General features: G+C 44.7%; 1 protein-coding gene across 3 annotated transcripts in view; it reads left to right on the forward strand.

Moving 5' to 3' along the window:
• The window catches only part of TEX26 (testis expressed 26), an 82,589-nt gene that overhangs the window by 40,315 nt on the left and 18,639 nt on the right, over positions 1-23,635 (forward strand). For 2 of the 3 annotated variants that reach the window (XM_075851690.1, XM_075851687.1), the window contains 2 exons: positions 7,484-7,660; positions 16,875-17,036. In XM_075851690.1, coding sequence (XP_075707805.1) covers positions 7,484-7,660; positions 16,875-17,036 — 339 coding nt within the window. Of the gene's footprint in view, positions 1-7,483; positions 7,661-16,874; positions 17,037-17,127; positions 18,771-23,635 lie in introns of those variants that run through there. The other variant, XM_075851689.1, reaches the window with a different exon arrangement.

The following is a 23,635-nucleotide window of genomic DNA, read 5'->3' on the forward strand; positions in this document are numbered from 1 at the left end:
ACATGACAAAAACCTGGCATTTTAACAGGGATGTGTAGACTTTTTATATCCACTGTAGTTATATGTCAGGAACCTTCTCTAAAGAAGGTTGCCACCGTAGGTAAAGCTGATTTCTTTGCTCTTTACTGCCAGAAAATGGGATACCACTTTTTGTGATTTTTAGCTTCAATTGAAAAACAATCTAAACTCAGGAAGCTCTCTGCTTCTTCTGTTCAGGAGGTTGCATCCCAAACACTGGAATCCGAGAGCTTTGGTCAAAAGCCATTCCTGAGCATCTGTCCGAGCAAGTGCCATAAGTCAGCATTGGGCATCTGTGGCAGGCAGACATCTGGGGTATTGACAATTGGAGCATTGCTGGCAGGCACACTGTTTTGGAGGCATTTGTGGCAGGTACACTAATATAGGGGCATCTGTGGCTGGTATAGTGATATGTGTGGTATGTACACTGTTATGGAGGCATCTGTGGCAAGTGCACTGTTATAGGGGCATCTGTGGCAGGTATAGTGTAATTAAGGAACATGTGGCAGATAACCTGTTACAGAAGCATCTGGGCTAGGTACACTGTTAAGGTGGCAGGTATACTGTTATGGAGGCATCTGTGGCAGGTATACTGTTATAGGAGGCATCTGTGGCAGGTAGACTGTTATAGGAGGCATCTGTGGCAGGTACACTGTTATAGGAGGCATCTTTAGCAGGTACTTATAGTGTTATTGTGGAATTTGTGTCAGGTACACTGTTATGGAGGCATCTGTGGCAGGTACACTATTATGAATGCATCTGTGGCAGGTACACAGTTATGGAGGCATCTGAGGCAGGTATAGTGTATTTGAGGAATCTGGCAGGAACCCTGTTATGGAAGCATCTGTTGTAGGTACACTGTTATGGAAGCATCTGTGACAGGTACACTGTTATGGAAGAATCTGGCAGGTACACTGTTATGGAAGAATCTGTGGCAGGTACACTCTTATGGAAGCCTCTGTGGCAGGTACACGGTTATAGGAGGTATCTGTAACAGGTATAGTGTAATTGAATAAACTTTGGCAGGTAACCTGTTATGGAAGCATCTGGGCTAGGTACATTATTATGGAGTCATCTGTGGCATGTACACTGTTATGGAAGCATCTGTGGCAGGTATAGTGTAGTTGAGGAATCTGTAGCAGGAACCCTGTTATGGAAGCATCTGTGGCAGGTACACTGTTATGGAAGCATCTGTGGCAGGTACACTGTTATGGAAGCATCTGTGGCAGGTACACTGTTATGGAAGCCTCTGTGGTAGGTACACTATTATAGGAGGCATCTGTAGCAGGTATAGTGTAATTAAGGAAAATTTGGCAGGTAACCTGTTATGGAAGCATCTGGGCCAGGTACATTTTTATGGAGTCATCTGTGGCAGGTACACTGTTATGGAAGAATCTGTGGCAGGTACACTGTTAGGGTATGTTCAAACTGAACATGTTTTCAGTACGGGACAGTAGTTCCACGGAGAGGCAGGGACTCCTGGCATTGTACATAACTATGATGCTAGGAGCCCGGCTCCCTGCAGTGTGTTCGGTCCGGGACTTGAGGTCGAAATACGTTCCGTCCATTACGGATGTAACATGCTCGTGTGAACCCAGCCTTATAGGGCCATCTTTGACAAGTATAGTGGTATTGAGGAATCTGTGTCAAGTACACTGCTATGCAGGCATCTGTGGCAGGTACACTGTTATGGGGGCACGTGTGCCCGGTGCACTGTTATGAAGGCACCTGTGTCTGGTACACTTTTATGGAGGCACCTGTGTGCAGGCACAGTTTAGGAGGCATCCGAGGCAGGTGCACTGTTATGTAGGCATCTGTGTCAGGTACAGTTTTATCGAGGTACTTGTGGCGGCACAGTTTAGGAGGTTTCTGTGTTCCTGTCCGGAACCATAGGCCTGTGAATATTTAGCTATGCGCTATTTCTATTTTTTAGATAGTACACTCGTTGGTTCTCAACCTGCTGTTTAAAGGGAATGTGTCGCTAGAAATTATTATTATTTTTTTTGTTATAGTTAGTATATAAATGATTACACATTGTTCTAATTTTTTAATTTTTTTCACAAGTCAGGAAATATTATAAATTAGATTCTAATTCATAACATTTCCATGTGCTGGTCACTAGAGGGAGCAATTCCCAAAATTGCAGCATTGGCATGTGGTAAAGCAACCTCATTGCTTTATGCTGCAAAATTGGAGAAGACACACTCGCTCTAGTTTCCTCAAACAATCCCCCCTACATTATCCTGGCTAGTGCCAGGAAAAGGAAGGGGTTGAATGTTCAAACCTCCTACACTGTGTGCCGTCATTTTTTGAGCGAATTAGGAGGATTAGATACAGTGGTAATCACACAGTATAACACGAACATACACACACATCACATACACAAACATAACTTACTTGCTCCTGCCGCCGCCGCCGCTGCCTCCGCTCCTAGTCCTTTCTTCTGAACATATGGACGGAAGCCGCGACCGGAAGTAGTCGTCTTACTGTCCGGCCGCGGCTTCCGGTCCACATGAAAATGGCGCTGGATGTCGCTCTGCCGAAGACCTTCCTTTTGGTCTGTGTGGGAGCGGCGCATGCTACGTTCCCACACAGACGGCGTACACCATAGTGAATGGAACGGCTCCCGTTCGCATTCTCTATGGGGATGTATGTGCCGTATTCCATCTCTGTATGTGTCGTTAATCGACACATACAGAGATGAAAAAAAATGGCAGCCCCCATAGAGAAGTAAAAGAAAGAAAAAAGAAAAAAGTACACCACAAAAACACAAATAAATAAAATTTATTTTAATGACATACTAAAAGCAATAACATACAATTTTTTTTTTTTTCGTGACACCTTCCCCTTTAATTCCTTCACCTGTTGTGAGAAATAGTAAACAATTATCAGTAAGAGAAGTGACGACCCGCCCTTTCTCTGACCGCACGTCACCCTTATAATCTTTACCACAAGGCATTTTAAACATAAATTATGTGCAGCACAAAGTTCCCCCTCTACTGTCAGTTTTACACATTATATATTTCTTGACTTCTAGTCAAAGTTTGCATAACGAAAAAAAACACCATATAGGGGTTTCAGTGCCCTAATGTTTTTATTTGTGGGGCTACCGAAACAATTTTAGGGCTGTTTGTTTCATATCATTTTTATAGTATTATTTCGTCATTTCATTAGGCGTAAGGACTCATGCACACGACCGTAGTGGTACGCACGGCCCATGATTTGTGGCTCGGATGGCCACAGAGTGTATTCTGTGGGCCGTGCATATGGCCGTGTACATTCATTTCAATGAGCCTTAGTAAGACATGTCCTATCTTTTTGCGGTCCAGGCTCCCGGGCAATTCACGGACCGTGGAAAACACGGTCGTGTGCATGGGCCCATAGAATTGAATGGGGCCGCAATTCACATGCAGGTTTGCGGGTGAATTGCGGCCGCAAAAACACGTTCCTTGTGCATTGGGCCTAAATTGTGCAAAAACATTTTGTTTCATTTTCAGGTAACTTTTCAGAATAGGCTGTGTGTGTACATAAGTAATAACACTATTTCTGGCCCTTATATAACTTGTATTCTGCATTATTTAGCAGTTTTCCCCTCTGCAGGCTCTATCTCTAAGGCCTTATTTACACGAGCGTCGCACGGACCAATGTAACTCAATGGGGGCGTTCAGACAGTCCGTGATTTTCATGCAGCGTGTGTCCGCTGCGTAAAACTCACGACATGTCCTATACTTGAGCGTGTTTTGTGCATCATGCACCCATTGAAGTCAATGGGTGCGTGAAAATCACGCGCAGCACACGGACGCACTTCCGTGGGCTGCGCATGATTCGCGCAACAGTAGATCAAGAAATGAAGGGAAAAATAAAAGCACCTCCTTCATTTCTTTTTCTAAACATCAAAACCGCGTGTCATAAGTATGGCATATGCGCGAAAATCACGCAGCCACGCACCAAACACTTATGACACACGGAACTGCAACGCGCGCAAAATGCTGCGTTTTTTGCTTTTGCAAAACGCACACGTTCGTGTGAATTTCACCTAATTCTCAGTTTTATTAGAATTGATGTCAGGTGGTATTTTTATTCCTTCCACCAAAGGTTTTTTATAGCATAAATACTCTATTTAGAATTAGTAAAGAATCACTGGAATAATGATAGAGCTTTATAAAATATAACTTTTACTTCATATTGTTTAAAATAATGTGCAAAACATACACACAGGACAAATTTAAAGGCTAAAAATGTGCTCTCTTTTGTGAGAGAAAACTGACATTCTGTACGTTTTGTGCAGAGTAAATGCAACTGACATTCTGTACGTTTTGTGCAGAGTAAATGCAAAGCTCCAAATATTACTGCATAAAGGAGGAGGTTTTTTCAAAGGTATATTTTGGGGTAATCCACCCCCCTACCCATTCTATAGTGTGTCCAAGTCCATCTTGATCCTGTAGCTGGGGACTGGGAAACCTCCTATTTTCCTTTTATATGTGTCCAGGCAGATAATGCTGTTCTCCCGACGCGTTTCCTTGTGGCCAAGATTCTTCAGGGGAGTTTAGGCCAATTAGCCTCTATGGTCAGAGGCTTTGGAGCAAGAAAAAAATTTGAGGCATTTTGCATCTCCCCCATGTTTTAGATGTACATGTCTGGCTACTGGTTTATCCCTATCGTTCGCAATGTCCCCTAGGTGTTCCAAAACCCTCTTTTTAAATTCCCTGGTAGTTTTGCCTATATAATCCATGGGACAGCTACAGGTGATTTTGTACACTACATTTTTGGAACTACAATTAATGAAGTCTCTGATTTTATAGTTTTTGCCAGTGTATGAGCTTGTAAATTCTTTCGTGTTTGATACTGCAGGACACACTAACTCATTGGCTGTCGGCCCTGGTGGGAGGAGCTATGTGCTGCTCATGCAGACATGGATATCTGCCTTCTTTTGGAAGGTTTTTTCCTTTGTTGACATCGCTACAGTTGCTACTCATGAACACACCCACAGATACGTCATAGGGGTGGGGAGGATCTCCTGAGATAAATAGAGGACTCCTTACACATGTGAGGGAGGACGTTACACGCCGTGACAGGCGTTTATCCCAGCATCGTGGGAACAGATGCACTTAACTTTCTTTGCCACTGCATAGGATTTATCTTTTTTCTTGCTCCAAAGCCTCTGACCATAGAGGCTAATTGGCCTAAACTCCCCTGAAGAATCTTGGCCACAAGGAAACGCGTCGGGAGAACAGCATTATCTGCCTGGACACATATAAAAGGAAAATAGGAGGTTTCCCAGTCCCCAGCTACAGGATCAAGATGGACTTGGACACACTATAGAATGGGTAGGGGGGTGGATTACCCCAAAATATACCTTTGAAAAAACCTCCTCCTTTATGCAGTAATATTTGGAGCTTTGCATTTACTCTGCACAAAACGTACAGAATGTCAGTTGCATTTACTCTGCACAAAACGTACAGAATGTCAGTTTTCTCTCACAAAAGAGAGCACATTTTTAGCCTTTAAATTTGTCCTGTGTGTATGTTTTGCACATTATTTTAAACAATATGAAGTAAAAGTTATATTTTATAAAGCTCTATCATTATTCCAGTGATTCAGTTTTATTAGAGTTAGCGGTTGTGAGCCTAACTGCTGTGCTGTCTCCCATACACTGCACACATAGAAGAGGAGAATCCTGCTCTCCTATCTCTATCTATCACATGTATAAAAGCTGCAGCAACATGGAAGACATTATACGTCAGTACTGAGTAGTGTAATGTTAGTAAGGAATTGGGTGAGAGAGAACACTTGCTAGAAGCTGCAGCAGCGTCTCTGTGTGTCTCTGCCTCTCCCTCACTCTGCTCCTGCTCCCTCCTCCCCCTTCCCTCTCCCTAGACATTTATGGGCAGCATGTTTCTTGATACCTCAGTGAATTGATAATCTATCTCTGAATACAAATTTTAGCCGTGAACTGAGAGGGAATGATCAGCAGTGAGGGGGAGAAGAGGAATTTTTCTATAATAAGATATATTACAAAGTTTCTTATATACTGTACACTTGATTAATGCAAAGTTTGTTGAATGGTTAGTTACCATTTAAATGTATATTTCTTTAATTTTTTATTTCATAAATACACATTAAAATAAATAATGTATTTACATTTATGGGATCCTTTTGATGTATGACTTGTATAGTTTCAGGTAATTGGCGCCGGCTATGGGTAGGGTTGACCTCTGAAAAATACAAATGTTATATTTATTTTTTACTATGCAGTTTTATACTGTGACCAGGGCATAGATAGGAGATAAGACCTCTGTGGTGAGAGTCATATATGATCATAGTCTATTATGCCAGACCATTACGTGATCGGTCATGTTAATGTCACGTTCAGTAGAGGCAGCGGCAACTATACACAGCACTCTGTGAGCATTGTGTATGCACAAATAGGGAAGACATAAGCGATAATAAACTGCTTCTGTCTTCTCTAGGGTCTCCGGCTGTCTATGATAGCAGTACACTTAAAGAGGCTCTGTCACCAGATTTTGCAACCCCTATCTGCTATTGCAGCAGATAGGCGCTGCAATGTAGATTACAGTAACGTTTTTATTTTTAAAAAACGAGCATTTTTGGCCAAGTTGTGACCATTTTTGTATTTATGCAAATGAGGCTTGCAAAAGTACAACTGGACGTGTTGAAAAGTAAAAGTCCAACTGGGCGTGTATTATGTGCGTACATCGGGGCGTTTTTACTTCTTTTACTAGCTGGGCATTCTGACGAGAAATATCATCCACTTCTCTTCAGAACGCCCAGCTTCTGGCAGATCACGCTGTGACGTCACTTCCCCAGGTCCTGCATCGTGTCGGACGAGCGAGGACACATCGGCACCAGAGGCTACAGTTGATTCTGCAGCAGCATCAGCGTTTGCAGGTAAGTAGCTACATCGACTTACCTGCAAACGCCGATGCTGCTGCAGAATCATCTGTAGCCTCTGGTGCCGGTGTCCTCGCTCGTCTGACACGATGCAGGACCTGTGAGTGACGTCACAGCGTGATCTCTCGAGAACACGCTGTCTGCACTGCCAGAAGCTGGGCGTTCGGAAGAGAAGTGGATGAATACAAAAATGGTCATAACTTGGCCAAAAATGCTCGTTTTTTTAAAATAAAAACGTTACTGTAATCTACATTGCAGCGCCTATCTGCTGCAATAGCAGATAGGGGTTGCAAAATCTGGTGACAGAGCCTCTTTAAGCTGCTCATGTCCATTTGCAAAACAGGCAAGGAAACTTGCACTGGTTATTAATAATGGTGCGGATTTAAATCCCAGGACCACACTCCGTGGTCATCACCAGGTTAGATTGTTGTATTAAAGCAATACACCTAGAGAGCAGGCCTTGCTGATTCTGCTTTAGTACAGTATTATCAGACAATACCCTCATTAATTGTTCATTTTTTCATCTTCTTCTGCTATGTGATATTACTTACAGGTTACCAGATTAAATATGCTATTGATACATCTCCAAACTGGAGGAAAGATGTCCCTCAGCCTCTGGCCACCGAATCAAGATTTAATTATCAAGTCCAACCACGTTGTCCTAAACTGGATGATTTCACTCATAAATACGGTTGTTATGCAAATCGACATCTTTCAGCTACAGGAGTTGGTAAGCATATTTTTCCTAAAGAAAAGATGGTCACCAAGTTTCCCCCATATTGAGGGTCATTTGTATCACTATATGCTTGGGAGCACTGGCGTAGCTATAGGGGTCGCAGCGGTCACAATTGCGACCGGGCCCCGAAGCCAGGGGGGTCCACGGCCCCCCGCACCACATCAATAAAAAGTTACTATAGTGACTCGGGCCGCGGGCCCCTGTTACTATAGTAACATACTTTACTTACCTTCCTGGTTCCGGATGGCAGCGGAGGTCCTGACGTCAGGCGCTGTGCGCAGCGCATGACGTCACAGCGCTATGCGCCGCGCACAGCATCGAGACGACAGAACTCCCGCCGCGGCCGAAGAGGAAGGTAAGGTTAGCCCTGACTGACGGGGACCGACTCCCGGGACCCGCCAATCAGCTGTTTTGAAGGGGCCGCAGCACTCGTACGAGAGGTGCTCCCCTTCATTCCTGTCACTTCATTCCGGTCACACTGTGAATCCGTGTCGGCGATTCACAGTGTGAGCGAGTAGTGAAATGAAGGGGAAGCAGCTTTCGTACGAGTGCTGCGGCCCTTTCAAAACAGCTGATTTGCGGGTCCCGAGAGACACATCAGCTATTGATGGCCTATCCTGAGGATAGGCCATCAATGTTTAGGGACTGCACAACCCCTAAGCCTACGATGTAGCAGGCTTAGGGGGCCCATGAGACAGGATCACAGATTGTGTGATCCTGTCTGCTGGGCCCTGTATCTAAGCCAATCACATGGTAGGCTTAGATACATGGCCCATGTGTGATCCTGTCTGCTGGGCCCTGTATCTAAGCCAATCACATGGTAGGCTTAGATACATGGCCCATGTGTGATCCTGTCTGGTGGGCCCTGTTTATAAGCCTACCACACTGTAGGCTTAGATACATGGCCCATGCGTGATCCTGTCTGCTGGGCCCTGTATCTAAGCCAATCACATGGTAGGCTTAGATACATGGCCCATGTGTGATCCTGTCTGCTGGGCCCTGTATCTAAGCCGACCACACTGTAGGTTTAGATACAGGGCCCCAGCACACAGTAATCTTATACTGTATAAGATTACTGTCTGCTGGACCCTGTATCAAAGCCTACGTTGTGGTAGGCTTAGACACAGGGTCCCACAGACAGTATCACACATGGGCCCTGTATCTAAGCCTAACACATGTGTTACTAATAATTTTTTGTGTGTTTTCTTACAGGTTCGGTCGTTGGACTACGTCGGATTCCAGGACTACTTCGATGACAGCTTTTTTGTTATTATCAATAAAATGGTTAATGAGGGTTGTGTTTTTTTTTTTTATTTCAATAAAATATTTTTTCTATGTCTTTGTGGTTTTTTTTAAACTATATTACTACCGCCTTAGTAATGGCCACCGGCTGACTGACGACGTCCATTGCTAAGGCGGGGCTTAGTGTTAGCCGGTGCAGCGGCTAACACTAACCCCCTTTATTACCCCGGTACCCACCGCCACCAGGGGTGCTGGGAAGAGCCGGGTACGATCCAGTACCTGACCATCTGTAGTGATGGTCGGCCACTGGGGTGGCCGCAGGCTGGTAGTATTAGGCTGGGGAAGGCCAAAAACAGTGGCCCATCCCACCCTGGTAATGCTGCCTGCTGCTGCTGTGTTGCATCTGGCTGGTTATGAAAAATGGGGGGGACCCCACGTCATTTAAAAAAAAAAAAAAACAATTGGAAAGAAGGATGTGGGGTCCCCCCCAATTTTCATAACCAGCCAGATGCAACACAGCAGCAGCAGGCAGCATTACCAGGGTGGGATGGGCCACTGTTTTTGGCCTTCCCCAGCCTAATACTACCAGCCTGCGGCCACCCCGGTGCCTGCCCGTTACTACAGATGGTCGGGTACTGGTTCGTACCCGGCTCTTCCCAGTACCCCTGGTGGCGGTGGGTACCGGGGTAATAATGGGGATTAGTGTAGCCTCTGCACCTGCTAACATTAAGCCTCGCCTTAGTAATGGAGGTTGTCAATCAGCCAGCGGCCATTACTAATGCGGTGATAATAAAGTTTAAAAAGATACAAGCACATAGAAAAAATATTTTATTGAAATAAAAAAACAACCCTCATTAACCATTTTATTGAGAATAAAAAAAAACGCCGTCATAGAAGTCCTCGTATCCGAAGTCCAACAACCGAACCTGTAAAAAAACACAAACACACAAAAATAATCAGTAACACATAAAGAAGCAAAATTATTATTCTTACCTGTCCTGGGTCCAGCGCTGGAGCCGCAATGTCAGCGAGCTGGGCCCTGTATCTAATCCAATCATGTGTGATACTGTCTGCTGAGCTGTGTATCTAATCCAATCATTTGTGATACTGTCTGCTGAGCCACTGTATCTAATCCTATCATGTGTGATACTGCCTTCTGAGCCACTGTATCTAATCCTATCATGTGTGGTACTGTCTGCTGAGCCACTGTATCTAATCCTATCATGTGTGATACTGTCTGCTGAGCTGTGTATCTAATCCTATCATGTGTGATACTGTCTTTTTTACGAGCCGCCTTTTGACAGCGGCGCGTTAAAAAAATGACCGTCGGCACAGAACATCGTAAGACCCATTCAACTGAATGGGCAGATGTTTGCCAACGCTTTTGAGACGCATTTTCGGACGTAATTCAATGCTAAAACGCCCGAATTACGTCCGTAAATAGGGTGTGTGAACCCAGCCTTAGTGACGCCCCTGGCTGCTAGTGCTGCATTGTTGGGTCACTTAGGAGACCCAGCGATGCAGCTGAAAGCTGCGGACCGTCGGCCATGAGAAGTTTGCGGGGGGGGGGGGGGGCAGTAAGAATTCTTGCATCGGGGCCCATGAGCCTTTAGCTACACCCCTGCTTGGGAGTGACTTGATCTTTTTTTTCAGTCTCTTGTAGTTTATATTTGTTGTTGTGAAAATCAAATTTCCATGCACTGATGTCCTGGTGGGCCTGTGCTTACACACAGCAGCCAATCTGTATAGGGAGAGCTACAGTGTAAAGCATGGAAGAGGGGCAGAGCAGCAGCTTGAACCACTGATGGCACAGGAGATGGACATTAGACTGTCTCAAAGTGCAGTATGACAATGCAGCTAAGCTAAGGATTGGGGGAAATTTGTCAATAGTGTTAAATGGTGCCTAAATTTACAATTTGGTGAAAGTGGAGCAATTTGACACAAATTTATCAAACTTTTTAAAACAAAAAGATATGTTGAATACATTTCTCTCCTTTATGCCACCTCGTTGTTAACAAATATTTTGTAACAAAAAAATGGCGAACGTCTTAATAAATTTTACCCATTTTAAGATTCCTCTCGGCCTCTCCTCTTTTCAAAAATGTTAAACACATAATATATTTTAGGCATGCCGTGTACATTGTTGTGGCATTTTGTGATAGGTCTGTAACACCTTTTTACTTAGTCTCCTCTTATTATTTATAGCTGTTACCTAATGTAGCAGAGCTCAGTCATAAAAGTTATTTCTTTTTTTTTTGGTAACTTTTGATTCAAAAAGGATTCTTACTAACAAAAACAATTAAATCCGTTTAGACATCAGGGGAAGGTTAAAAAAAAAACTCACCTCTACTTTGTCTATCCATTGCTCTTCTTATGGCTCCCGGCCTCAGAATGGAGTGGGTGGGCATGTGCTGGTGAGTGACGTCACTAGTTGTGCCACCTGCTCCATTCACTTACACTGTGCTGACGGCTGCGGGCCGTCAGCTCCAATCCCACCTGACAGCCGAAGCCACAAGTCGGCAAGCGCTGGCCCCAACCTCCTCAGGAGACGCCAGCGCTCGCTTCCACTCACCTCAGCCGGATCCCTTAGGGTGCGCGCGCACGCTCGTGCCCGCTCTTAAATGGGCAGCGCGCGTACCAGACTTTTTGATGAACTTTGACCCGTGAGTACCCTGGAATATAAGAGGGGTCCAGCCCCCTGCTTCTATGCCTGAGCGTTGTTGATGTTTCCTAAGTTTGTCTATGTGATGGCCTCCTAGTGTGTTGCTGGTCCTGTTCCTGCATTCCATACTATCCTGGTCGAGCACTGTGCTGTGCCAAAGTCGTGTCGTGCTGTATCCCACGTCTGACCTGCTTCACCTCGCCTGACGTCTACCTGCTGCCTAGTCCCAGCCGAGCCTGCTTTGCTGCTGTCCGAGCTGCCACAGGTACCTATATGAACTGTAGACATTTACCTGCGCCCTGTTGGCCAGCTGCCATACCGCCAAGGCGGTACGGCCCAGTGGGTCCACAGACCCTTCTTGACTCAGGCCATGGACCCCGCTGGTCGATTCAAGACTATGACGACGTCTCAAGAGATGCGGGCGGATATGCTAGACCTCTGGTCTCGACAGGACAACCTCCTCCAGGCGTTGAACATTCTTGCACGTCGGCAGGAGGCACAAGCTGCTGTTCCTCCTACTACACCCCCTGGCAATGTTGATCCTCAGACTACACCTCTTGGCAGTGTTGACCCGCGTGTTTCTTTGCCACTTCCTGACCGCTATGATGGAGAAGCAAGTACCTGTCATGGATTTCTGAATCAGTGCCAGATCCACTTCAGTCTGTATGCTAGGACATTTTTGTCTGATGGCGCAAGGGTCGCTTTCATCATCTCTCTCCTCACTGGCAAGGCTCTTGCATGGGCGAACTCTATCTGGGAGAGACAAGGACCAGAGACCCGTGACTTCCGAGCCTTTTTCCGGACTTTTCGCATGGTGTTTGAGGAGCCTGGACGGGTCTCATCTGCAGCGGCCTCTTTGATTAACCTACGCCAAGGAGACACCTCCGTGAGTGAGTATGCCATCCACTTCCGCACCCTGGCAGGAGAGCTGTTATGGAACAATGAGGCTCTGGTGACTGCATTCTGGCATGGACTGGCTCCTAAAATTAAGGACGTACTTGCCGCTCGGGATCTGCCGCCTACCCTGGATGACCTCATCCTTCTGTCCGCCCGGATTGATATACGGATCCGAAAACGCCTCCAAGAGGTTCGACGGGAGGGAGCCCTTCCCAGTCTGGCTCCTACTTTGCAGCAACCCCTGCTGTCCTCAGATGACGATCCTCCTAAGGAGTCTGTGATAATGGACCAGTGTAAGTTATCCACCCAGGAGAGACAACGCAGATGCACATCTGGACTCTGTCTTTATTGCGGCCTCGGTGGCCATCTTGTGCGCCTGTGTCCCCAAAGATCCCAAAACCTAGGGTTGCTAGGAGTGACAAGCTTGGGTAAGAATGGACTTCCGTCTAGATTGTCCATACCTGTGACCATAGTGTCCGGTGAGAGCACTCATCAGGTCTCTGCGGATCTGTACTCTGGATCCGCTGCTAATTTCATCCGTAGAAACCTGGTGGACCTTCTGCAATTACCCACCACCCCTCTGGAGAACCCGTTGAGAGTTGCTTCAGTAAATGGACTACCTCTACCAGACCCAGTTATAGCTGTGGAGAGAATTGCAGGAGAAAAGGTGGATCTTTCCAGGGGCGCTGCTGTGTGGTGGAAATGATAGGAACGAAGTCCGAAGGTATTGATAATAAGTTCAATTTATTGTGAGTGGCTACGCGTTTCAACGATGTACAATCGTCTTCCTCAGGCCATGTACACATTACAATGTACACATCTTATATAGCATGTGGGTTCAAATTGACACAAGTGAAAAAAAACGCCAAATCTGCAGAGGTCAAGGTGCGATCGTGACGTCACTCCCGGCTTTTTCCGTTATTCCCACTGCGGGGCAGTGAATGCGTAATATGTTTAATAATTATTTGTAAACAGATATACAAGTCGAGAGCTGATAAAAATGAAAAATAAAGAATAAAAATGGAAGAAGTATGAAGAGCTCACAAACATCTCACTGTAATTAATATACGACTAGACAGGGAATCATACATTAGTCAGTACGTAGTAGGGTGAAAAGAAGTAAACTGAATTATGAAATAATAATATAATCATTTAGACATAGGGCTACAGTAGAAGCCAATGTGTTGCTGGGTTAAAATGAAAGAAGCCAGGACGCGGCTTCGTTACCAGGACAACCAAGCCGCATCCCGGCTTCTTTCATTTTCTTTCATCTTTCGTTCCTATCATTTCCACCACACAGCAGCGCCCCTGGAAAGATCCACCTTTTCTCCTGCAATTCTCTCTACCTAAGCGGTCCCATCTGGTTACCGACTCGGATCTGGCAGCAGCACTGTGGTTCATACATGCCTTAAAACTTCGTATCCAGGTGAGCACATTTCTTGCTCTTTTGTCTCACCTTTACCAACTAATCTGCACAAGGTGGCGCCGTTTTTTTCTCTTATCATTTCAGTTATAGCTGTGACCAAGCCGCTGAGGCTCCAAATGGGAGCCCTTCACTCCGAACTTCTGCCTTTCTATGTGCTATCCAAAGCTGTTAACCCTGTGTTGCTGGGCCTGCCTTGGCTCCGACTGCATGCCCCAGTCCTGGACTGGAATTCTGGAGAGGTTCTCCATTGGGGCCCTGAGTGTCAAGGCCGTTGCCTGGGGCAGATTCGTTCGGCTCAGCCTTCGCTGCCTCGGTTATTGGCAGGATTGCCGAGTCATTATGCTGCATTTTCAGACGTCTTCAGCAGGAGGGAGGCGGAGACATTGCCTCCTCATCGGGCGTATGACTGCCCTATCGAGCTGCTTCCTGATGCATCCCTTCCCCATGTTAGGGTATATCCTCTCTCCTTGCCAGAGACTATGTCCGTCTATGTGAAAGAGAACTTGGAAAGGGGCTTCATACGGAAGTCTTCCTCCCCGGCAGGAGCCGGGTTCTTCTTTGTCAAAAAGAAAGATGGCTCTCTTCGTCCTTGTATCGACTACCGAGGCCTCAACCAGATCACGGTGAAGAATAAGTATCCGTTGCCACTGATCTCTGAACTATTTAGTCGTATACGTGGTGCCAAGATTTTTTCTAAATTAGACCTGCGTGGGGCTTGCAACCTAGTCTGGATTCTCCGGGGTGATGAATGGAAGACTGCATTTAACACCCGTGATGGACACTATGAGTATCTAGTAATGCCCTTTGGGCTGTGTAATGCTCCCGCGGTCTTTCAGGAGTTTGTTACTGACATTTTCCGTGACCTCCTCTATGTTTGTGTAGTAGTCTACCTTGATGACATCTTGATTTTTTCTCCAGATGCCATGAGGCACCAGAGACATGTCCGTCAAGTTCTGCTACGGTTAAGGGAGAATCGTCTGTACGCCAAGTTGGAGAAGTGCCATTGCCTGTGCCCAATGCTCCCTGGCAGCATAGAGCTATGTTCTTTATTACGGACCTGCCTCTCTCTGTTGGATACAGTGCTGTCTGTGTGGTCGTAGATTGATTTTCGAAGATGGCCCACTTCGTTACTCTGACCGGTCTTCCTTCTGCTTCTCAGCTGGCCAAGCTGTTCATCCAACACATCTTTCACCTGCACGGCTTGCCGCAGCATATTTTATCTGATCGGGGGGTTCAGTTTACCTCAAAGTTCTGGAGAGCCCTCTGCGGACTCCTCGGTGTGAAGTTGGACTTTTCATCAGCCTACCATCCTCAGTCCAATGATCAGGTCGAGAGGATCAATCAGATCTTGGAGAACTACCTACGCCACTTCATCTCCAAGCAGCATGATGACTGAGTGCAGTTGCTCCCAAGGGCTGAATTCTCCGACAGTAATCACACCAGCGAGTCCACAAGGAATACACCGTTCTTCATTGTTTACGGCCAGCACTCACGAATTCCTATCCCGGTGCCCGATACTTCCGAGGTACCAGCAGTTGACTCTGCTTTTAGAAACTTCCTGCAGATCTGGCAGCAGACTCGATCCTCCATCCTAATGGCAGTTGACCTCATGAAACGGAAGGCTGACACAAGGAGAAGAGAACCTCCTCAGTTTCTTCCTGGCACGAGGGTCTGGCTGTCTTCTAGGAATATCTGACTAAGGGTGCCATCATGCAAATTTGCTCCCAGGTTCCTCGGATCCTTTGAGATCCTACAGCAGATCAACCCTGTCGCCTACCCTCAAGATCCCCAACTTCTTCCATGTCTCTCTCCTGAAGCCGTTGGTTCTGAACCTCTACACCAAGACTCCTATCCCTGTAGTGGCCTCCAGTGGCCCTTCAGACACCTTTGAGGTTAAGGAGATCCTGGACACTAAAAATGTGAAAGGAAAGACCTTTTATTTCGTGGATTGGAGGGGGTTTGGTCCTAAAGAGAGGTCTTGGGAGCCAGTGGAGAACCTCAATGCTCCTGCTCTTCTGAAGAAGTTTCTCTCTCGCTCTGGTCCCAAGAAGAGGGGGCGTAAGAGGGGTGATACTGTAATGTCCATGGCTGCAGGCCATCAGCTCCAATCCCCCCCTGACAGCCGTAGCCACGAGTTGGCAAGCGCTGGCCCCAGCCTCCTCCAAGGGAGATGCCAGCGCTTGCCTCCACTCACCTCAGCCGGATCCTTTAGGGTGCGTGTGCACGCTCGTGCCCGCTCTTAAAGGGGCAGCGCGCGTACCGGACTTTTTGATGAACTTTGACCCGTGAGTACCCTAGACTTTAGGAGGGGTCCAGCCCCCTGCTTTTATGCCTGAGCGTTGTTGATGTTTCCTAAGTTTGTCTATGTAATGGCCGCCTAGTGTGTTCCTGGTCCTGTTCCTGCATTCCATACTATCCTGGTTGAGCACTGTGCTGTGCCGTAGTCGTGTCGCGCTGTATCCACATCTGACCTGCTTCACCTCGCCTGACGTCTACCTGCTGCCTAGTCCCAGCCGAGTCTGCCTTTCTGCTGTCCGAGGTGCCACATGTACCTATACGAACTATAGACATTTACCTGTGCCCTGTTGGCCAGCTCCCTTACCGCCAAGGTGGTACGGCGCAGTGGGTCCACAGACACTTCATGACAGCTGATGTCTAAACAGTGCAGGGAGTGTCTCAGACTACTGCTTCCCCCATATTGCCACTGCGGAGAAGCTGTAGTCTGAAGTCACAGCAACATTGCTCAGTATTACTACTAGCTTCTAAACTCCATTAAAACTGAAAACCAGAACTGTATTTTCTATGAGGATAGGTGAAGTATTCCTCTTTTATACCCATTAAATCCAGACCACTTAACTGGAGGGCACATTGAATATAACCTCTATTTAATGAGCTCTCTCCACATAATTGAACTGAAGATCCTTCACAGAGACAGCACATATTCTAAAGTTGGTGTTATTTAATTTCCCCTGACATTTCAGTTCCATCGGTGACATATTCTCATATACGGAACCAAGAGAATAAGATGCAACTGACCACATATCAGAGGCATTTCGGAAAGCGCTTTCTTGACCTTTCAGCACTTGCACATTCATTGAATCCTGAGGAAGTGGCGAGCTATCTGCAGAATGTTCCTAATGAAGGTAACTCATGATGTCATCACCTGTCTGTGCCATGAGAATTTCTGATCTGTCTTCATTTGATGTAATGGATTAAATTTCTTCTAATTGCCAGAAAGAAGAGCGCAGGAGAAGCTACTGAAATCCTTCCACTGAGCTGACAATCAACATATAGAATTGTTGTCAGCTCGAGCAAAGCTAAATGGTCGCTAGTAAAATTATAGGAACGGATAATCCTGACTTTGCTGCTGACAACTAAGGCACATGCTCTAAACTGAACTGAACGTTGAGTTAAAGGGGATGTATGAGGACAGACATTGATGGCATATTGCATATTATCAATGTTCGATCGGCGGGGGTTCGCCTTCTGTTACCCCCAACAACACTATGAAAGCGCCATGCCACTTTTTCTCCTTATTTGTTTCTCTGGAGGTTAGTTGGCCAGTGACAATAATGGGCCAACCGTGTAACCTCCAGAAAAAAGCTGAGCAGAGCTTTTAGGAAATTAAGTGTCACGGCACATAGTTCGCGTCACTTTGTTCTAGTGATTGACAGGAGTAAAAAGCAGTTGGATTACTGCTGATCAGACATTCATGGAATGTGCTGCCGATATTACATTAATGTCTGTCCTGACAAACTCTTTAAAGAAAATTTAATCTAAACTCAGGAATGACCTGTAAGTTCTCCTCCTCTGTCAACTCGACAAAATTTCTATTCAGCGTTTCTTTATTTATATCTGTTTCTGAGAAAGCTTGGTGAAAATAATATATCTATTACCATAAGGGTATGTTCACATGTAGTTTAAACACTGCGGATTTCCAACAATGAATTTCATTGCGCAAAATCTGCAGCGTATTACAGTAGCAGCAAATAGGATGAAATTGTAACAAATCTCTTCCACACGCTGCGTAAAATATCTGCAGAATTTTTTTTTCATAAATTGATCAATTTATGCTTCGGAATCACTGGTTTTCTGTTGCGGGTTTTCCCCATTGAATTCAATGGGGTGGTAAAACCCGAAAACAAATAGCAAATGTTGCGATTTTTGCAACCGAATAGCTGCGGATCTGCTGCAAAAATCGCAACTCAGAAAAGTAAAAAAATCTTTTTTTGGTTTAAAATAATTAAAAAGGTTTATACTTACCACCTAGGCGTTGTCATAGCGCCGGTTTCTTTTGTTCTCCGTCCAGTCTGGCCTGGTATGACATTTCATCCCATGTGATTTCTGCAGTGGTCACATGGGCTACGATGTCATCCCAGGAGGCCAGACTGCACGAACAACAGAGGGACGCGTCGCCATGAGAACAGGGTAAATATAAACTTTTTTTTTCAACCACTGTTTTCCGCAGCGGAGATTCCGCCGGAAAAACTGCCCCACAATTTGGTGTGGTTTTTCAGCAGAATTCCATGTGGGTTTTAGAACGCATACGCTGTGTACTTTTACGTAGCGTATCTGCCCTGTGTGAACATGGCCTAATGGATCACACAGCTTTCCCACACTTGTGAATCTCCAGTCTGCCTAGTTATCCAGTGATTTATTCCCTGCTCCTATATCGTTTTATAACTAGGTAGACTTGTCATTCAGGGCTTTTGGCAAGTTCTGCATTATTGGTTGTCAGTTTTAACAAAGAGATGTCTGAATAGAAGTTGTTACTAACTAGACAGAAGAGTATATAACTCTGGATATTTACTGATGATTTTTTTTTTTCACTATGGGGAAATGCTCCTTATTAGATAAATGATTTTATTTCATATACACATATTATACAGAGCATTGATTACATAATTCATTGTGTGCTGTTTAAACCATCCGTCAGTTGTGAACTGTCATTCGCTCCAGCTCCCTCACTGAATATGTGTCTGCCTGTCGATTTCTAACTCATCATAGTGTATAAACACATCAGACCTTTACTGAACTAGAATATCACATTTGGACAAAATACTAAAAATGCCTTGCAGTGTTTGAAATCTTGAAAGACCTCGTGGTACTAACGTGTGATGTTGGCTAAAGAAATGGGAACATAAAAATAAAGGAATTTTGTTTTAACTGGTTGCCAACACAGGACAAGAATGCTTGTCCTGAGCGGCGGGTACTTCGTGCATTAGGACGAGCATTCTCGTCCTGTGGGACAGCCGTCTCCGCGCTCGACCAGGAGAGCGGCAACGGCTGTAATACACAACCACGGCCCCGCTCTAACGTCGGAGAGAAGAGAAACATCTTCTCTCCGCCGTTAACCCCTTGAATGCCGCGATAAAAGCTGATCGCGGCGTTCAAGGAGGGGGGACTGCCCTTTGATTGCGTCACCGAAAATTCCTGCGATGTAATCAAAGCCCATAACTTGTATGGCCAGACAGCACAGCGTCCATTGAAGTGCTGTCTGAACATATTTCCTGTTGTTAGGGCATACTTAGGTATGCCATAACAACTGCCTGTGTACAATCAGTGGACAGGCTAATGTACTGGCATATAGACATATGCCAGTACATTACAGTTAAAAAATCAAAATCAAAATGAAAAATCCCTTTATGCCATTCAAAAAAAAAAGTTAAATTAATGTGAAAAAAAATAAAATAAATAAATAAAAGTAATAAAATACACAGAAATACACATTTTTTACAATAAATAAACTTTTAAAAATATAAGTCCCAAAACATGAAATAATATAGAAATATTTGGTATCACCACGACCATAACAACCTAAACAACAAATGTATAACATTATTTATGAGGATCGGTGTATGGTGTAAAAAATATTAAAACTGCAGCAGAACTGCTTTTTTTCTGCATTTTCGCCAAAATAAAAATGTACCGTATATAAATTAAAAGATAATGTATTTGTACCAAAAACTGCTACCTACATAACGTACAACTTGTCCCGCAAAAGCAAAGTCTAATACAACTACGTCGCACAAAAAATAAAAAAGTTATGAGCCTCAGGATGCAAAGAGGGAAATATTAAAAAATTGTTCTGTCATCAAGGCCAAAATTGGCCGTGTCCTTAAGACCACATTCTTGCCAATGGGTTTACATAATAGCGTATCTTTGGAAAGTTATACAATTACAAAACTAAGTCATTCACTGGAAAAGTAGAATTATCTTGGAACAGTTATGAGTGATGCATAGGAATGTTCCATTCTTCACAAACTTTACATCCCTCAAAACCTGGAAATTCACGTGGGCCTGCATTTATTCCCAGCAACCACCCTAACTGTGTTATTTAGTTCCATGTATAACAGTATGCACTAAGCTCCCTCTAGTGGTGGCAGTATGTTATCTTTTTATATATATGTATAGTAGTGTTAAAAAAAATAGAGTGAGTTTAAAAAAGCAAATAAAGTGCAAAATCATTATAAGGCTGTGTTCACATCTGCGTCAGGGCTCCGTTCCTGACGGAGCTTTTCGTCGGAACGGAGCCCTGACTGATACAAACGGAAACCATAGATTTCCATTTCCATCCCCATTGATTTCAATGGTGAAGGATCCGGTGCAAATGGTTTCCATTTGTCTCCGTTCTGCAAGGATTCCGTCGTTTTGGAGGAATCAATACTGTAGTCGATTATGGTATTCATTCCGTCAAAACTATGAAACCCTTGCACAACCGAGACAAATGGAAACCATTTGCACCGGATCCTTTATCGATAAAATCTGTGAAACACCTGTGGGGGTCACAATGCTCACTACACCCAATCCAGAAAAATCTGTGCTCCAAAAGCCAAATGGAGCTCCTTCTCTTCTGATCCTTGCCGTGTGCTAAAACAGTAGTTTATGACCACATATGGGGTATTTCCGTACTCCTCAAGTTGCTTTACAAATGTTGGGGTTCTTTTTTTCCTTTATTTGTGGAGAAAATGAAAATTTTTGAGCTAAAGCTTTGTCTTATTGAGGAAAAGGAATTGTTTTTATTTTCACTTCCCAATTCTAATAAAATCTATAAAACCCCTGTGGGGTCAAAATGCTCAGTACACCCATATATGAATTCCTCAAGGGGTGTAGTTTCCTTAATGGAGTCACTTTTTGGGCGTTTTCACTGTTTTGGTCCTTCAGGGGCTTTGCAAATGCGACATGGCCGACGCAAACCATTCCTGCTAAATTTGAGCTCCAAAAGCCAAATAGCACTCTTTCCCTTCTAAGACCTGCCATGTGTCCAAACAGCCGTTTATGACCACAAGTGGAGTATTATTTTACTCGGGAGAAATTGCTTTACAAATGTTGTGGTGCTTTTTCTCCTTTAGTCCTTGTGGAAATGAGAAAAAATTAGCTAAACCTACATTTTCTTTGAAAGAATGTAGATTTTCATTTTCACGTCCTACTTCTAATAACTTCTGCAATAAACCCGTAGGGTCAAAATTCTCACTATACCCCTTGATAATTTCCTTGAGGGGTGTAGTTTCCCAAATGGGGTCACTTGTGGGGGGTTTCCACTATTTTAGCACCGCAAGAGCCCTTTAAGCCTGATATGGTGCCTAAAATATATTCTAATAAAAAGGAGGCCTAAAATCCACTAGGTGGTCCTTTGCTTCTGAGGCCTGTGCTGCAGTCCATAAGCACACTAGGGCCACATGTGGGATATTTCTAAAAACTGCAGAACCTGGGCAATAAATAACTTTCTGTGTTACAAAACAAATGGATTAAAAATGAATTTCTGCTAAAAAATAGTGTAGTACCGTGTTAGCCAGAGACAATATCAAATGTTAAATACTTTTGTGTCAAAAAAGACAAAAGTATAATAGGTATGATACCTTTACTCATTCTGAAGGGTCATTTTAAAAACAACAGAGAAAGAAAAATTTGGGAATTCAAGATGATGATAAAATTCCAGTCATTGACACAAGGCCTCAATCTAACACCAGGATTTATGAGCCACTACATGAACACATGTCACATCTCCCATCAGACTGACTCCAAATGCCTTAAAGGAACAGTGTCACCCCAAATTTTTTTTTTATATCAGTTTGATGTTAGTGTTTTATTAAAAACTTTGGTATTTATTTGTGTGTTTGTGTGTTACTTTTTTTTATTTTTTTACTTTTTCTTCCCTATGGGGGCTGCCATTTTTTTTTTTCCATTTCTGTATGTGTCGATTAACGACACATACAGACATGGAATACGGCAGCTACAGTCCCATAGTGAATGCGAACGGGGCCCGTTCCATCCACTATGGTGTACGCCGTCTGTGTGGGAACGGCGCATGCGCCGCTCCCACACAGTCCAAGTTGAACTAAGCGCCGTCCGGCGCCATTTTCCTGTGGACCGGAAGTCGCGGCCGGACAGTAAGATTACTACTTCCGGTCGCGGCTTCCGGACTTGTGCACTTGGAGCAGCGGCAGGAGACGGAGCGGACGGACCGGAGGGAGCGGCGGCGGCAGGAGCAGGTAAGTGATTTCTATGTATGTTCGTGTTTCAGTGTGTGTTTACTAGTGTATGTAAACCTTCTACACTGTGTGTTAGCTCAAAAAATGGCGACACACAGTGTAGGAGGTTTGACCGTTCAATCCCCTAGTTTCTCCCGGCACTAGCCAGGATAAAGGAGGGGGGGATTCTGAGAGCTCACTAGAGCGAGGGATTTTTTTCCAATTTTGCAGCATAAAGCAATGTGGTTGCTTTACCACATGCAATGCTGCAATTTTGGGAATTGCTCCATCTAGTGACCAGCACTGGGAAATATTATAAATTAGAATCTAATTTATAATATTTCCTGACTCGTGAAAAAAATAAAAAAAATTAGAACAATATTTAATCACCTACACTAATTGTTTAACTAAAAAAAATAATACATTTATTGCTAGCAACACATTCCCTTTAACTCCTAAGTCATCACCCCTATAACCTCAGTTTTATTGCCCTGATTTATCTTAATGATATATCACTTCATGTACTAATTGTCTTTGTGTAACATCTAAATGTTGTGCTTTTTTCTAAGTAATTCATTTGTAAACAGCCTGAAGAAGGAGCCTCTGTGCTCTGAAAGCTTGCATATAGAACTTTTATGGTTAGCCAATAAAGGTATCATACCTATTATACTTTTGTCTTTTTAAATGCTGTTTTAAATACTTATAGGGGTGAAGTTTTTAAAATGGGGTGACATTGTAAAGGATCTGCCAGGCACAGCTTCGGGGTTAACTCCCTTAATTAATCAGTCTGCACCTGAATCTACATCCCTGAGACTGACTCCAGCTTCCACCACTCAGGCTGGCATGCTTAGGAGCGGGAGAGCCTATCGCAACCTGGCCAGACTCAGCTAGCTCCCGCCCTCGGTCTATTTAAGCCTGCCTTTCCTGTTCCTCTAGTGCTTGTGATTCTTTTTCGTGTGGTTTCCTGGCCCAGCTACAGCTCCTTCTATTTTGTTCCTGCTCCATACAGACCCTGGCTTACTGACTACTCTTCTGCTCTTCGTTTGGTACCTCGCACACTCCTGGCTTGACTCGGCTCGTTCACCACTCTGGTTGCTCACGGTGTTGCCGTGGGCAACTGCCCCTTTCCCTTGCTTGTATTCCCTTGTATGTTTGTCGTGTTTGTCGTGCACTTACTGAGTGCAGTGACCGCCGCCCAGTTGTACCCCGTTGCCTAGGGCGGGTCGTTGCATGTAGGCAGGGACAGAGTGGCGGGTAGATTAGGGCTCACT

This window comes from Rhinoderma darwinii, chromosome 2 (genome assembly GCF_050947455.1).
Source record: "Rhinoderma darwinii isolate aRhiDar2 chromosome 2, aRhiDar2.hap1, whole genome shotgun sequence".
Classification (NCBI taxonomy): Eukaryota; Metazoa; Chordata; class Amphibia; order Anura; family Rhinodermatidae; genus Rhinoderma; species Rhinoderma darwinii.